This window comes from Marmota monax, unplaced genomic scaffold, assembly GCF_021218885.2.
Source record: "Marmota monax isolate L192 unplaced genomic scaffold, Marmota_monax_Labrador192_F-V1.1 WCK01_AAM20220418_F8-fsc00224, whole genome shotgun sequence".
Lineage (NCBI taxonomy): Eukaryota > Metazoa > Chordata > Mammalia > Rodentia > Sciuridae > Marmota > Marmota monax.
The window spans coordinates 290834-307886 of NW_026693937.1; the positions used below are offsets into that span (position 1 = coordinate 290834).

General features: G+C 42.3%; 1 protein-coding gene and 1 pseudogene across 7 annotated transcripts in view; both read right to left on the reverse strand.

The window, feature by feature from the left end:
• The window catches only part of Plekha2 (pleckstrin homology domain containing A2), an 84291-nt gene that overhangs the window by 43216 nt on the left and 24022 nt on the right, over window positions 1-17053 (reverse strand). For 5 of the 7 annotated variants that reach the window (XM_046463832.2, XM_046463834.2, XM_046463829.2 and 2 more), the window contains one exon: window positions 13916-14079. The exons of the other annotated variants lie outside the window; for them this stretch is intronic. In XM_046463832.2, the coding sequence (XP_046319788.1) occupies window positions 13916-14056 (141 nt within the window). In that variant the 5' untranslated portion in view covers window positions 14057-14079. The remainder of the gene's footprint in view (window positions 1-13915; window positions 14080-17053) is intronic. 7 annotated transcript variants of the gene reach the window in all.
• Window positions 3625-13909, reverse strand: LOC131424923 (small ribosomal subunit protein uS7m-like; annotated as a pseudogene).

The window sequence follows — 17053 nt, forward strand, 5'->3', positions numbered from 1 at the left end:
GCTATAGAACCTGAGGAGATTGAGATGGAGTCTCACTATATTGCTCAGGTCAGTTTTTTATGGGAAGATTTTTAACATCCCTGCTCCATCCCCAGTTTTAACTGACCTAAGAGAGAACCCAGGCACTTGTTTATTTTTGGAGCTCCTAAGGGAGTTCATGGTGCCACCAGGTTGGAGGAACACTGTTACAGATGCCGGCTGGTCCTGCTGACTGTGCACTGGAGACACAGCAGCTGGAGATAGAAGAGGCTACACCCAGCCAGCAGCCCACAGAGTGACCCCAGTTGCTGCACCAGCAGTAATAAGGCAGGAGGAAGAGAAGAGTGGGGTGAGGTGAGGTGGGTAGGGGAAAGGAGACTTCAGTGCATGTGTTGTATGGCTGGCAGTTACCCTGCATGAGGTCTGCAGGTCAGAAGTGGTCTGCACGTTTCTTGGACTTATAAATTTTCTGAAACAAAGTAGGGGCACAGGGAAGGTTCCTGTTATGAAGTCACTGCCATGCACAGCTTTTTACTCCAGACCTGAAGGAGCTCACTCCCCATGAGTGGAAAGCATATGATTAATTCTCTTCTATAATCAAGGAAGGAGATGAGGTGCCCATACAGAGATGTGACATATCTCCCACGATTAAGACTTTCTGCAGAAACAGCAACATTTCTTGTTGATGCAGAAAAGTTTACCCATGTGACTTCTTCTCCCCTTCCCCTCTACTAGTGAAAGTAATAAAGAACAAAGAAGTGATCAGAAGACCCAACTACAGATTCATAAATTCACAGAATGTGAGTCCCAAAAGGTCTCAATGATTTTCTCTTCATTCAACATGTGAGTCCTCTAAGGCTCAACTGGGGGAACCTCCTCAAGGAGCCCAATGAAGACAGAGCTCACAACCTCCAACATCGATCTGGTGCTCTGGGAAAGCCCAGCTTAAGGAAGAAAGAAGGAAAGTGACATATACTTAAGAGACTAAGTACACACCCACGATCCCAGTTAGTGGCTGAGGCAGGAGGATCACAAGCTTGAGGCTAGACTGGGCAACTAAGTGAGAACCTGTCTCAAAAAAAAAAAAAAAAAAACTAACTAAAGAAAAGGCTAATGATACAGCTCAGTGGTAGAGCACCCCTGAGTTCAATCCACAGTACTAGGAGAAAAAAAAAAGACTATTCTGTGTCATGCATGCTGCTACATACTTTCACATACGGTTGCTGAATCCCAACAATCCCACTTTACAGATGAAGAAACTAAGAATCCAGTAGGTGAAGCAGCTTGTCCAAGGTCCCACAAGCAGCAAGTAGTCTAGCCAGCACTCAAAAACCCAACCCTTCTGGATTCCCAAATCATTTATGGCACTTTCCTTGATGCCATGCCACCTCCTATGAGGCATTATCTAAGAGTTGATTATCAATGAAAGACAAATACAAGAGCAAGACCAGCAGGGTTACACCAAATGAGGCCCTCTACAGTTGCCCAAGCTGGGCAGGGCATGAACTAGTCCAACTGGCTCTTGGGTGCCAACCTCCAAAAGACCAGTGATTAAGAGAACAGAAAGGGAGAAGGAAGAAAGATGGTGGAGCCTCCTCAACTCCTCACCTTTTCTTATACCCCCCTGGAATGGCTAGCTGACAGCAAGGAACTCAGCTGGTGGTCCAAAAGTAGAGAAATGCCCTTGTCAATCCCATGCTCCAACATGGCTGCCCATGAGCTGAAACCACTACTCAAACCACCAAAGCCAAGACCATTCCGACTCACAGAAAAGAGCTTGCCTAAATAGACCAGGGTAGGGCTGGGGTTGTAGCTCAGTGGTGACGCACTTGCCTCACACTTCTGAGGCACTGGAATCAATCCTCAGCACCATATTAAATGTATTGATCTCCAACTTAAAAAAAAAATGGAAAAAAAAAGAGAGAGAGAGAGAGACCAGCGTAATAGGATTGCAAAGGAGGAGCATGGCCAACTCTGCCTCACGTTTCATAGCCCCTCCCCCTGGCATAAGAGAATAACCAAGTGGAAAGTAACCATGCTATTCCCAGGAGTCAGGTGCCCTGGGCAGTGGCTGCACGTGCTGCTATGGAGTCCAACACATCTCCTCCCTCCACCCCTTAGTCCACTCCCTGATTCGAACTTCAGGCAATATGAAATGCCTGTAGCTACTCTTCCCAGTCTCCAGATAAAAATATATATGTAATCTTTCCCTTCCTGAGAAATCAATTCCATATCACAAACTGCTATGTTAGTTTAATGCTCCCAGGACATCTGTCTCTTGTTGATAGGCCAGCACTCGCCTGAGACAAGATGAGCTTCATGATGTGTAAACCTGTTGGCCACCACACCCTGAGTTCCCTGTTCCCTTTACTGACCTCTTCCAACCCTGGCAATAGAGATTTAGAGAACCGCTCAAAGGCCTGGGCTCCAGATACCCTCTAGTCACAGGCAGGTCCTGAGACTCTCACTGTTGGCCACCTGGATGATTCTAAAGCCTTAAACTGAATACACCAACTCCTTCACTCCTTTCTTTAACCAGCTTCCTACACATCTGCTTCAAACTCACAGATCATTTCCCCTCCGCCCTCTTATCGGTTACCTTCCCAACTTCCCCATCTGTCAGTGGCCCCACATCCTCTCCGCAGCCAACCAGGTACTAAACTTTTTTTTTTTTTAATCTTAAGTACTTATAGCTCACTATATTTAAAGAAATATAACTAGATATGTAACTTATTCCTAACAAACCTATAAACAAATAGAAAATTACTATGATATACACACACTGCTAAAAACTGAGTTGGAAAAACATCATTATTTTATTGTGACATAAGGTTATTTTCATGTTTTGTTTATTATTTTGAATTAAGTATTAGCAAAATGCGAAACACAGGAAAAGTTAATTTGAAGTTTTTTCCTCCATGGTCACCTAATAAAGATATCTAATCTTTTTATAATTAGCCGACATACCATCCTAAAGCAATTAATTTTATTAGCCTGAAGAAATTAAGTGAAATAAGGTAAAAAATTCACCATTCATTTACAAAACAATTAGTATATTATTTGTTGTTCAATGTCAATGAATAATATTGAGTACCTCCTATTTTTCCAGAATCTAAAAAACACAGTTGTTACCTTATAGGATTCTCAAAACCATTCTTTCAGATAGATAATAGTATATTTAACAGATAAGAAAAATAAGAATCAGACTGATAGGCACCCACTCAACATCACAGGCAGTAACATTCATTATAATGACTGACAATTTTCAGAAAACATCAATTTTCACATTTGTGCTGTTACCACAAAGTCTTAGCTTTACATTTCTTTCCTTAAAGTTGTATAGATACAGTGTTTTCACTAATAAGATCTTCATTGCTCTTTCCCAAGTAAACAACTTAGTCTTCCTAAGTATCATCATCACCACTTATCTGTAATTTCTTGCTTATAAATTTTAATTAAATATACATTAAGTGGGAATGTATAGTATTAAATATTGCTTTATCTGTTTGGATTTCAAAAATGGCACAGCCATGCACACTTTAGAAACTATACCTATTAGGAAACAGATATGAACTATTATTTCTAAAAAAAAAAAAATATATATATATATATATATATATATATATATATTATATATAACCTCATTAAAGGGCATGGTGGTGCATTCCTGTAATCCCAGCAGCTCTGCAGGCTGTAGCAGATGGATTTTGAGTTCAAAACCAGCCTTAGCAACTTAGCAAGGCCCTAAGCAACTTGGCAAGACCCCATCTCAAAATAAAAACAAACAGGGCTCGGGATGTGGCTCAGGATTTAAGTGCCCTGGGTTCAACCCCTGGTACCAAAAAATAAATATATATAAAATTGAAAAATAAATTAACCTCATTAAAGTTTTTGGTTTATAAATATAACTATAGAGGACATTAAGAAGATACATGTATAACACATACATCACACATACCATGTTGATCAGCTATGCAGTGATTCTACTTCACCCCTTAGTTGGTCAACAAGCCCACCATTTTCTTCCTTCTTGTGGCCTTTAAACCTGCCCCCTCCTCTCAGTTCCTACCACTTACCTCCCCAGATATAGAGGAAGCTCTTGATCAATTCTGAGCTGTCACCTCCAGCCTCAGCTCTCCCTACCTCCCTATCCATTTTGACATCACTGCCAGACAAACTTTCTTAACAAATGACATCTCTGTGGCACTTGAGAATTTATCAAAGTACTTTCACATACCTTATTTTATTTAACCTTCATAGCAACTATACTGCAGGTAGACATCACTGATATCATTATTATATATTACAGATGAGGACAGGAGGTTCAAAAAATGCATGTTTCCTTAATGAATGTATTCATCATATTGTCCTGTGCTTAGCTGACACAATCAGTAGAAATGGACTCCAAAGCAAAATCTAACTTGCAGCCCCTCTCCCAAATATATAACAGCCTGCTTCGTCTTACAGACACAATTTTAATAAGAAAAATGGCATTCTTTTGTATAAAATTAAATACATAGAGATGTACAAAATAGATACATTAAACAAATATTGAAAGTTAAGGTCCAAAGCAAATGCAATAACATAACCAAAGACAAATTTTAAGAAAACTTAGAACAATTTCACCATGGTCTTGCATTAGTAAAACTTAGTAGATCTCTAGCAAGTATCTCTTTGGTTGCTTGGATTTGAATATCAAGTAGTGCGATTGACACAATTGCTCCAAAGATCTTCTTAGCTATTTATTTGTTTGTTTATTCATTTATTTATTGGTGCTAGGGATTGAAACCTAGGGACTTATGCACACTAAGCACACATTTTACCACTGAGCTACGTCCCAGCCCTTAATTTTTTTTTAATTTATATAAAGTGCATGCTGTTATAAAAGCAAGACTTGCTTAATTTTTTAAATTAAAGTGTTACTAGACAAAATGAGATTCCATATACAGCATTGTATGTTAGTTCTCAAAAAAGGCCACACAATTTTAAATTCTAAAAACTTTAGTTTAATAATAATTTAATCCTTAGAAAGAACTTTGATTTTGTAAAACTTTAGGTCTGTTACTTTTTTTTTTCGTATGGTACTAGGGACTGAACCCAGGGATATCCTACCACTAAGTTATCTCCCCAGCCCTTTTGGAACTTTTACCCCAAAGGATTCTGCATTTTTACTCTAATGACATATTTAAAAAAAGCACATCAGCAAACCTCTTTTTTTTTTTTTTTTTTTGCTGAAGATCAACCCTAGGACCTTGCACATACTAGGACAGGGCTCTTTTTACTACTGAGCTACACCTCCAAGCTCTTTTTATTTTTTGATTTTGAGTCAGGGTCTCTCTAAATTTCCCAGGCTGGTCTGGAATTTATAATCCTTCTGTCTCAGCCTCCTGAGTAGCTGGAAGTACAGGTGTGTGCCACTGTGCCTGACTACATATCAGCCACTCTAATGAACTTTTTCAATAAAGTGTTTTATTTTATTTTTTTTTATCCTCCAGCCAGTTTTAATGAATGGTAGTTCTTATATAATGTGTTACACTAGTTCAGATTAAAGATTTTCTAATAATCATTTCTGATACAAAAATTTCTTCCTTTCATAGTATCCGAAGGCCCACTCTGAGGTGAGAGAAGCCTGGGCCCTGAGTTTCTTGGAGAAAATCAATAAGTTGACATGTTCTCTCTTGACAAAGAGATGGGACAGGGAGAGCTATTCTAGCCCCAAAGGAAGAGGATTGATAGGCAACAAACATGCTGCTCCATTCTTCTCAAAAGGAACTATATCCTTAACCCACAGGTACTTTTCAAGAGAACAGTGGCTCATAAGGTTTTTTTGTTTTTAAATGGCAGAGGCCCTGGGCTCTGATGGGAACCTTTCCTCCCCCTCTAACACCAACGGTAGTGGGCCAGGGCTCGGTTGGCCTCAGCCATCTTGTGCATATCGTGCTTCCTCTTGATCACGGGGCCTTGGTTGTGAAAGGCCTGCAGCAGCTCATGTGACAGCTTCTCTGGCATCAATGTCCGCCGGTGCTTATTCTTTCAGCATTCAGTGATCATCCACTTCATGGCTAGGAAGCAGCGACGTCGCTCAGCTAGGGGCACAGGGACCTGGTAGAAATGGCCACCCCTGAGGATGGGTACCAGCCCAATTACAGGCTTACAGTTTGCGTTCAATGGTTGCCTGTTCCTCTCCAGAAGCAGCATGGTACTTCTCAAACTGCTTCCTTTTCACAGATTCCAGAGTCTGGTTCATGAGAGATCTGGCCAGTACTTTGTTTCCTCCTTTCATCATCATGTTGGTGAATTTACTGATCACCGGGTCTGCAAAAACGGAGCTTGTTTTCGTCGCTGGGGCAGCTTTGATGAGCTGAGTTTTCTTGAGCTCCTGGTCATATTTCTCCTCCTCAGTGAGCTCTGCCACAGACTTGTGGTAATGTTCCTTGTCAATTAGGGGATCTCTGAATTCAGCACCATAGCGGCTCCACCTCACCTGGGTTTGCCTGAACAGTAATAATTTTGGCTCTGCCCCAAGAGGTAGAAGGACCTCCCCCAAACAGGTCAGGAAAGCTTCCTCCCTAGAAGCGGACTGACAGTACGCAGCAAGCCCGGCGCCAAGCCTGACCAGCCTAGCAGAGCCTTCAGTGCGGGGGCAGCCATCTTGGCAGGCCACGAGGACCCCCTCAATAAAGTGTTAACATGGACAGTTGGTCTGCTAATTACACAAAATCCATGAATATAAAAAATAAAAACTGAACAAAAATAAATAAATATAAAATTAAATTTAAAAATATTTTAAAACCCCAGAAAAAAAATTTTGCCCAAACTCTTGCTGAAAAATCTGAACGTTATCATGATGCTTATATATGCAGACGATCTCTCTGGATAGAAAAGCAATACTGGCTGCCCTGCTGAGGAGACTCTGACTGGAAGATATGAGAGGAAGGGAGAAACTTGTCACTATGTCAAACTTTCCCATGCTGAATTTTGAGCTATGTACACGTACTGTCCCTTTTTAAAAGAACGTTATTGACTGGTTCTTGGCATTTGGGCAAACTGAAGTACATTATGCAAAAATCTTTTAAATATTGATGGATTTCAACCAAACTTTGCTTAAGGAGATCTCTGATACAGAAGACACAATTTTTTAAATATGCCAAGTTTTTGCCCAATCTTTAAGACAATACTGTCCACTATATACATTAATATACTCTCCTCCCATGCTTGCATATTCTTTCCACTAAAATGCAGCCAAATATAGGTTCTGTTGTTGATACTACTAAAACTCTTTGACCCTATCAATAAAAAGAACTGATTTCAGCTCACTTGGGAAAAAAAGAGAGAGAGAGAGAGAGCAAGCAGAGAGCTTTCATTGGGCTCCCAGATTTACCAGGAGAGATGCAATATTTTAGATATTATGTTGATTCAGAATTCGCATGCCCTTTGGAAAGTAAATGCATCTAAGTATTTTTAAAGAAAGAAAAAAATACATCTTACAAAGTACATTTGACAAGAACAGCAATCTAGTGCAATACCATCCCAGCCTCTGTTTACCCCTCGTTCACGGCCATATAATTTAGTCTTGTAATTACTTAGCCTCATGGGCATTACAGAGGTTGAACACCAGCATTACTGTGCAATTAAAACATAGTTCATTACTCTATAGGTCACTTTAATGAAGTAGAGCAGCCCTAATTAAGGAATTTTATCTCTTCCATCATGACAGAGACCAACATTAAGTTAAAATACAACTGCTAAAGGCTAGGGCTCAGTGGTAGAGCACTTGGTTAGCACATGCAAGGCACCGGGTTTGATCCCCAGGACCAAAAAAAAAAAAAAAGAAAGAAGAAACTGGTAGTGCCATAACATCATGAAATTGTTTTTAAAGAAAATACAGCCAATGTTTATTTCTAATCAAGAATGATTTGTTTGCACGTAAGATGAGTCAGTTAGAAAGAGATCTGCTGTATAAGATCACACCTATAATCAACAATATAGTGTTGTACACTTAGAAATTTGTTAAAAGGATAGCTCTCATGTTAAATATGCTTACTTCAACAAAAAAGGATTATTTTGTGTGCTTGATGCTGCCAGCATATTGACTTTAAAATGCTTCAGCCAAATCAGTGGTCACAATCAGTAATATTGAAAACCTTAATTTAGAGGGGTTCTTTTTAACTAAAACCTCAAATCCTTAATTTACCACATAGATTCTAAATTTTGCCTAAGATTCAAGGCTGTACTTGGTCCCTGCTATGTTGTTTTTTTGTTTGTTTGTTTTTGTGATACTGGGATCTAGCCCAGGGCTCGTTAGTGCTAAGCAAGCACTCTACCACTGAACTACCTCCCCAGTCCTTTTGAGATATGGTCTTGCTAAGTTGCCCAGACTGGCTTCAAACTTGTGATTCTCCTGCCTCAACCTCCCAAGTCACTGGTGTTATAGGTATGCACCACCACACCTGGCTATCCAAAATCCTGGCTACTGTGTTCTGATCCCTAATATTCCCCCATTGCATGCCGCACTAACAGATTCTATTGCTAATATCCCAAATTCTCTCAGCTCAGCTTCAGAGCCTGCTGGAAGCCATGTGCCCACAAATAGAGAGCTACAGTTAGTGACTGTCCAGCTAGGGCACATCAAAGCCCAACTCTCTAGGTACAACTCTGAGGCTTAGCTCTCCCCAGAACTATCATCAGCCACAAGACTTCCATCTGAGCTCATGCCCTTGTCTGATTTCCTCCCTTTTCTATCCTGTTTCCCCCACTCTCCTAACAATCCTCACGGGAATGTTTTCTTCATGAAAAAAACTTGACTACAAAGCATTGTCTGGGTGCCTGATTCCTCATGTTATGGTTTAGATATGGTGTCCCCCAAAAACTCAGTGTTAGGCAATGTAAGAAGGTTGGAGGAAAAATGATCAGGTTATAACCTTAACCTAATCAGCGTACAAATCCCTGATCAGATTAATTGAGTGGGAATTGAGGTGGAAGGGTGTGGCTGGAGGATGTGGGAATTGAGGCCTTGGGGTATATACTTTGTATCTGAAGAATGGAGTTTCTCTCTGCTTCCTGATCACCACACAAGGTGCTTCCATCTGCCACACTCTTCCACCATGTTGTTCCTGTCTCATCTGGAGCCCTGAGGAATGGAACCAGCTGTCTACAGATTGAGACCTCTGAAACCGTGAGCCCACATATAATCTCTTCCTCTTCTACAGTTGTACTGGTCGGGTCCTTTAGTCATAGCAGCAAGAAAAGCTGACTAAAACACCTCATAACAGGGGCTTCTTCTGGGGAACTCAACCTTAAGTACCCCTCTAACCAGGGAAACCCAGGTGCCCTCCTCTGCCCCCATAACAACTATTGTTTCCCTCCTCTTCCTCCTCCTCTGTGCTTAGGACACAGTGGGGACAGCAATCAAATGAGACCCTGTACATGAAAACATTTCAAAACCTGCAAAATGCTCTACAAATGTGAACCATATAAAGTAATAATCACTCTAATCTCACCCATCCTTCAAGATCTGGCTCTAGTGTGTCACCTCCTCCTTGAAGGGGTAACCCACAATTCTCCCTATCCCAATTGTGCTTCATCATCTACCTCCCGACCTGCAATGTAAGCTCCATGAAGCCAAAGACTGACTTGCACACTGCTGTGGCCCCAGCATCTAGACTGGTATCTGACACATTAGACAAGTTTAGTAAATATGTGTTAGGTAATGTTGTTAAGCTCCAGGATCTCTGACTCTCAGGCCTGCAGGAAATGAAGGGTTAAAAGTCATATTAAGGATTATCTAGACTGTGTATAGTCTGGAAGAGAAATGACTTGCCTAAGACACAGATCAACTGAGTGGAGGAGCCAAGACTACAGCCTGGATCTCTTGTCTCTCAAGCCTGAGAAATTTCCATGTGAGGCTCCACCTTCAGCCCTACATCTTCCTCCCACAGGCAGCAGCAAAAGAAAATCCCAAAAGAAAAGAAAATTTCTTGCTCCTGAATCAAATATTGACATCTTGATGCCACTTATATCACAGCTACTCCTGAGGCAGGAGACCACTGGAACCCAGAAGTTCAAGGCCAGCCCAGGTAACCCAGCAAGACCTTATCTCTTTTTAAAAACAAAACAAAACAAAACATTTTTTTAGTTGTAGATAGACATAATATCTTTGTTTTATTTATTTATTTAGTTATTTATTCATTCATTCATTCATTCAATATGGTGCTGAGGATCAAACCCAGTACCTCACGCATGCAAGGCAAGCGCTCAACCACTGAGCTACAATCCCAGCCCAAGACCTTATCTTTTTTTTCTTTTAAATATTTTTTTAGTTATACATGGACACAATATCTTTGATTATTTATTTTTACGTGGTGCTAAGGATCAAACCCAGGACCTCATATGTGCTAGGCAAGTGCTTTGCCACTGAGCCACAACCTCAGCCCAAGACCTTATCTCTTGAAAGAAATAAAATGTTGGCATGTGGGTGTTGGCATCAACGACAGATGATACCCTCTCTTGTTACAATGATGCATTACAATTATTAGAGATATATAGCTTTGTGTGTTCTGTTCTCATCTCCCCGACTATACCTGAAGCTTCCCAATGGCAAAGATCTCCTTGAATTCACCTTCCACATCATCTACAGGACTGAGCACAAATATCATAAAAAGGAAGAAAGTGACAAATGTGGCTCCAACCCTGGCTCTGCACTTAACCACCTATGTGACTGTGAACAAAGAGGGATAATTATCCCAAGGGCCTGAGATTATCAAGAGGATTTCATGAGATAACACATACAAAGCATTTCACACAATGACTGGTATATGATAACCACTCAGTAAGTAAACTGCAGTTAATAATCAACAGCAATAAGAGTCAACAGCTGTAGAGACAGACGGAGTGAACACCAATTACCAGGTAAAGATCAGAGACCTGGGTTCAGAGAATCTCTGCTTATTAATGCCTGTCCAATGATGAAGATACCAACCACATCAGGGTCTCCTTTTCCCTATAAAAGATGTTCAAAGACCAAACATAGTTCTCAATACCTCTCCCCACATCCCCAGGGTGCCCCATGCTGCACAACTTCCATCTAGTTGGGCCCTGTCTTTAATCCAGGAGGGCAGTAATACCATGCCATACTTCCTAAGGACCTGCCTTCTGACAGTCTCTTTCCCGGGCCCTCTTTAGTTTGCTCATCCATTCATTTACTGAGAATACATTTATCAAAGCTGGATGCTCTGCATCAAAAGCTAAACGTGACAAGCTCTCTGCCCTCTAGGTCTGAGATCCTCCAGCTTCTCTTTCTTAATCAGAGACTACCACTGACGGCTTTTCTTTCTCCTGAGGACTCCAAATGACTGTCTCATTATTAGCAATCATGGCAATGGCACTGGAGTCACATCTTCAGGCTTAGAATCCTGACTCTGCCACTTTCTTATTATATAGCCATGGGCAAACTTCTTCCCCTCTCTGCCTCACCTTCCTTAACTTTGGAATGAGGACAACATCTACCTGTGAGACTTGCTGTCAGAATGAAATGAAAACCCAATGAATGTGCTTGTCATAAAGGAATAAATGTTTGCTAATACCATTTTACAATTTACCAAAACATGCATTCTCAAATCTGGAGCACTTACTTGGCTATAAACAAAAACAACTAACCCGACGAGAGAAGAAGTAAAATGTTCTAAATTTTCACTATGTATTTCTTTTTAGGCATATGCCAACCCAGCTAGGAAAATCTAAAAGAATCCTCAGCATAGGGCCACAAGTTCTATTTGGTAATTTAAACTCAAAGAAGTTTCTAACATAAAAAGCATCCTGAGCACTCAGTTGGCAGGCAAGAGAAACAGACTGCCCTGAACATCATGAGAACTGCTGCAGAAGATGATCCCACAGAGCCCGGGAGGCACAATATCCAAGGTCAGTGCAGGTTTTGGGCCCAAGTAACAGTAACATCAAAAGGTAGGTCACAGTGAGAAAAATCCTAACAGTTGGCAATATTCAAGATCCAAGATAGAGATATTATGGTCCTTGGGTAATCTCTTACTGACAGCTAGACTCTTGTGGCCCAGGGACTGAAGGAAGATCTAACTCTCAAGGAGAGGCAGTAAGCAGCGGCTGGGCAGGATGACCTCAGCAAGTACATTTGGGTTCAGGACAGTGCTAGTAAGGAAGAAGGCAAGATGAAAAGATTTTCAAAATAACCTTCAAATAACCTCAAATGGGCTAACATGGCAAGTGAGTAGGAAAAGGTACATCAAGTGGGGAAAGCAAAGAGGAAATAAGATCCAGGGATCCTAAGTCCCCCAGGACTCTACCTTAGTGTGGCAGAAGCTCAGACAATTGGCAACAAAGAATTAATTCAAAACCCCTCCAGCGGGAAGAGTACATTAGCATTTCCTTTTACAATGAATCTGTGGACCCAGATGTGGGGACCTGCACAGAGTAAAGATGGAAAATGATGTAGCAGCGTCTGAAGGCAAACCAGGACCAAAACATAACAAGACAAGCAGAGGGTGTAATAACGTTCATATGCAGGACCCAAAGTGAACCCCCAAAACTGAATGCTCAAGTGAGAATAAGTTATAAAGCTGGAGTAGGGCTCAGTGATAGACCACTTGCCTAGCATGTGCAAGGCCCTGGGTTCAACCTTCAAGAACTGCAAAAAATTAAATCAATAAATAAAAAAAAAAAGTAAGTGACAGGGTTTTCAGAGATGTGGGGTGAAATGTGGAGCACAGCTTTAAGTCTTCCTGGAAACGGCAATTCACAGCAGCTTTCTGCATATGGTTTCTGTATCTATAACACTTTTGCTCAGCTATCAAATCCAGAGGACAAATGCCAAAGGTCTCTAGAGGACTGAACCCTGGATAATGACTTAACAAAGATTCACATGACTCTTTTTCCACATCACATCTTAAAGCAAAAATCTATCCCCCAATACTCAGATCTTCCTTTTTCTAAGCCTCTGAACAGAGCCAAATCCCAACCCCCACATCCTCCTCCCTCCCCACATAGCCATGACCCATGATCTCGCTGTTCAGAAGCCATGTCAAGTCCTCACAGCCTCATTCCACCAAACTGCTCCAGGGCAGTGGGAAGGAAAGAGTTAGTAGCACTCCACTCCAGAAAGAAAAAAACAAAAACTTAAGTTCTCAAAGTACAATTTTTTCCTAAATCAGTGATGACTGCAGGTATTGCAATAAAAATTAAGTGGCCCCCATCTTTGTGCCTGTCACAAAATGCTAAGGACACTGACTGTGTCCTTTCCTAGATCAATTACAAAGCCTGCGACTCAGTGTTCTCATCTGTAGTGTGAGGAAGCAAAATAGGTGAACTCCAAGGTCACTTCCAACCCAGGACTCTATGAACTTCCTGATTCAGGAGACCATTAAAGCCCAACATTTGTCCACCTCAGAGAACCAGGTCACATTCTCTGCTAGGGAGGGGCCCCAGACTGGAAGAGCAGGAGTAGCCACCAAGCCACATCCCTTACAAAAGGGTAAGAGGAAACACGGCAGTCCTGGGAGCCTGGAGCCAGCCTGGCCGGCCTCTGCCTGACTTTTGCAAGTGTTAAATTCTTGGTGCATGAGAAAAGGCAACAGTTCTAGGTTCAGCAGAGCTTTTTTCTCCTCAGGCTAAGATCTGAGAGGGTTTTGTTTGTTTTGGGTTTTTTTAATGTTAGCGACTGAACCCAAGACTGCCAACAACATGCTCTACCACTCAGCTACAACCCCAGCCCTGAATTTGTGTGTGTGTGTGTGTGTGTGCCTGTCTGTCTGTGTATGTATGTTGTGTGCCTGTGTGGCAGAAGGCTTCTCCCTTCTTACTGACCAGAAGGTTTGTGTTGCCATGAGATGAAGTTCTAATCCCACTTGCATTCCTCCCAGGCAGTGATGGGCAGCCAGCTGCCCTGCCCCTTTTCCACTTAGCCTCTCACCTGGGGGTTGTCCATGTACCATAGAAGGCAGTTGGCCTGGGTGTCCAGAATAAAGTACCTCCGCAGGAACTTGCCGCTGTTCTCATTCTCCTCGATGTCCAGAAACCCACAGATTCGGTTCTGCCGATCCACATAAGGCATTCCTGGGCTCTGCTCACATCACCCTGCATGGCAGGAGGGAGGTGCTGGTGAGGAGGGTGAAGCAGGACCTGTGGGAACCTCACCTCTCCCTGGCTTGACTCACTTCTGCAAGAGGCTGGGTTGGGACACCCGTTCATCACCTTCCTTCCCTAGGTTACAAAGTGTCCCACCCTAACCAGACCCCAGTGGAAACTTCTACCAACTCAATGAAGAGTTATCAGAATCCACTAACATGTATTCAACTAACTTTCCCAAGGCAACTAACTTTGCCAAGCATAGTCAGCATCAGGCACTTTACATATACAGAAGGATACAAGCTTAGACTATAGATCTGGGGCCAGGTTCAAATTCCAGTTCTGGACACTTATTAATTGTGATGCCACATTTTTTTTTCTTTGGTAGTGCTGGGGATTGAACCCAAGGCCTTGCACGTACTAGGCATGTACATAAGATTTTGACTGCAAGTTAAGTGCTTAGGGACACGGTAAGCACTTCATAATAGCAGCTATTATTATAACTCTGCACAAACGCCTTATGAAGTCAGTGGCGCATAATTCATTTATACATGAAGAAACTATCTCAGAAAGAACTTAAACTCCAATTCAAATCATGGATAAAATTCTGCCAGGAATTTATTCAGAACAGCAGCCCCTCCCACTCCATGAAGGCACCTCAGGATTAAACATGGAAGAGTTTCTGGAGCCTTGTGGCAAGTTCATATCCCTCAGCCCTAGCCTGGTAGCACTTACCTTACTTTAAGGTTATGAGCTAAACTGTATTCTCCCAAAATTTATTTGAAGTCCTAACCCCAGGACCTCACAATATGACTATATTTGGACACAAAGTTTTTAAAGTGGTCATTAAATTAACACAAGGTCATAGGGTAGGTCCTAGTCCATTATGATGGATCCTTACAAGAAGAGAAAATCTGGATACAGAGGGAAGACTACATGAGATGCAGAGAAAAGATGGCCATCTACAAGCCAAGGACAGAGGCTGGAAAAATCCTTCCCCTCTGGCCTCAGAAGAAACCAACCTATTATCACAATTACATGGACTTTCAGCCTCCAGAACTGTGAGAAAATAAATTTCTGTTGTTGAAGCCACTCAGTCTATAGCACTTTGTTACAGTCACCTGAGCAGACTCATGCAGCTGCCCAGCTGTTACTTATTGAAACAATGATGAATCAGAACAAAGTCCCAAGCCCTGAGTACTTTCACTGATTCCAGAATACCATCTCTGGTAATGTGAGATGAGCCAACCATCAAACCTCTCTCTCTTTTCTCTAGAATTTCCATGGGCCTTTCTGAAGGGCAAAAGGAAAGGGCAGAAGTTCTGTTGTCCTCCCCAGCAAGAAGGAGCACCTTGCAACAACTAGAGACACCCCATCTGAATGCACACACTGTATAGAACAGGACAGGGGCCCCATAGGGCTACAGAGCACCACATGACATTCAGATTTTCAAAAACAAGTAACACCCAACAAACCCTAACTGACTCCAACAGAGCAAATTCCATAATGGCTCATCAAGGTCCAGCAAAGGTGTAAGATAGCTGGCAAAGGCTATCCTCCATGACATGACACTGGGTCAGGAAGCAAGTTCTAGATATGACAGCCCTAGTCTTCCAGACCCACAGCAGGGCAGTCCCCCAGAGTAGGGAGACACATTCTCATGATTTCAAGCTAAAGGTGGTAACTAGTGCTATGGTCTATTCTCTGCCACCTCTGTAAGGGCCCTGCAATGTTAAGAAGTTGCCCCAAGAGAAACTCACATACACACACAAATACACACCCCAGTGAACAGTGGTCAGGTAAGCTCAGGTCAGAATCCCAAGAGGAACAGAAGATGCAGCTGTCAAGCAGAGGCATCAGGAGATCCCAGGGCTACTCACTGGGGAGGAAAGAGAATGGGAGGAGCAAAAGAGTAAAGCCCAAAGAAACAGGGCAAAGATGCAATAATGCAGCCAAGAAGGGAGTAGAAGGAGAAGTAAAAGAAGAGGTGAGAAAAGGATAAAAAGTGGGAAGAGGAGCTGAGGGACTGGGGCTATAGCTCAGTGGTAAAGCTCTTGCCTTGCATGTGTGAGGCACTGGGTTTCATCCTTAGCACCACATAAAAATAAATAAAGATATTGTGTGTCCATTTACAACTAAAAAAAAATAAAAAAAAAAAAAAACAGCTGAGGAGGAGGAAGCAGCATAGCAGAAGTAGAGGGCAAGAGTGGGGGAGGGGATACCCCTGCACAAAGTACCACCACCTACATTAGCGGCACATATAGGGAGGGAGATCACTAGCCCTCCACCATGAAAACCAGGCCAATTACCTGATACCAAACCAGTCCCAGAGACAGAATTTGCAGGGGCTACAGAATTCTTGCTACTCCTCTGACATCTCTAAGAAAAATCACACAAACTACAGTGGAAGAATAAAGCTGTCTTTGAGCCCTGTGAGGAAATACAGTGTCCAACTTGAGGCTGGAATTCAAACTTCCCTTTTCAGCCTACAGGAGTAACAAATGCCTGTCTTTTCTTAAACCAGAAGTTTGGAAAAGGCATTCTTTCTACATCCTCTAAAAGTCTACTTGTGTTGAGGGGAATTCCCAATTGCATGGATCCACATGGTAGGGGAAACTCTCATGGACCCCCCAAAAAAAGAATAAAGAATTCCCGTTACAACATCTCCTGACGGTGGATCTATCCCCAGGGTGGGGAAAGCTGCTCAGATGTCCTGAGAAGCAGCTGAGTCACAGAGCTCATCAAGAATGTGGGAGGTGGGGGATAGATCAGCTGCAGGAGAACCACGCATTACACAGAAATGTGGTTATAACTAACCAACCTACGCAGGAGCCACACGCTCAAACCATGGTGCATGACACAAATCTGAGGTCCAAAGCCCCAGTCCTCTGACGGATCCTTTAGGTCCCTTTGAATATCCTTTGTCACAACAGCTGCTAAGAACTGATTCACAGAGCCTGCTGTCCCAAGGCCCCCAAATCCC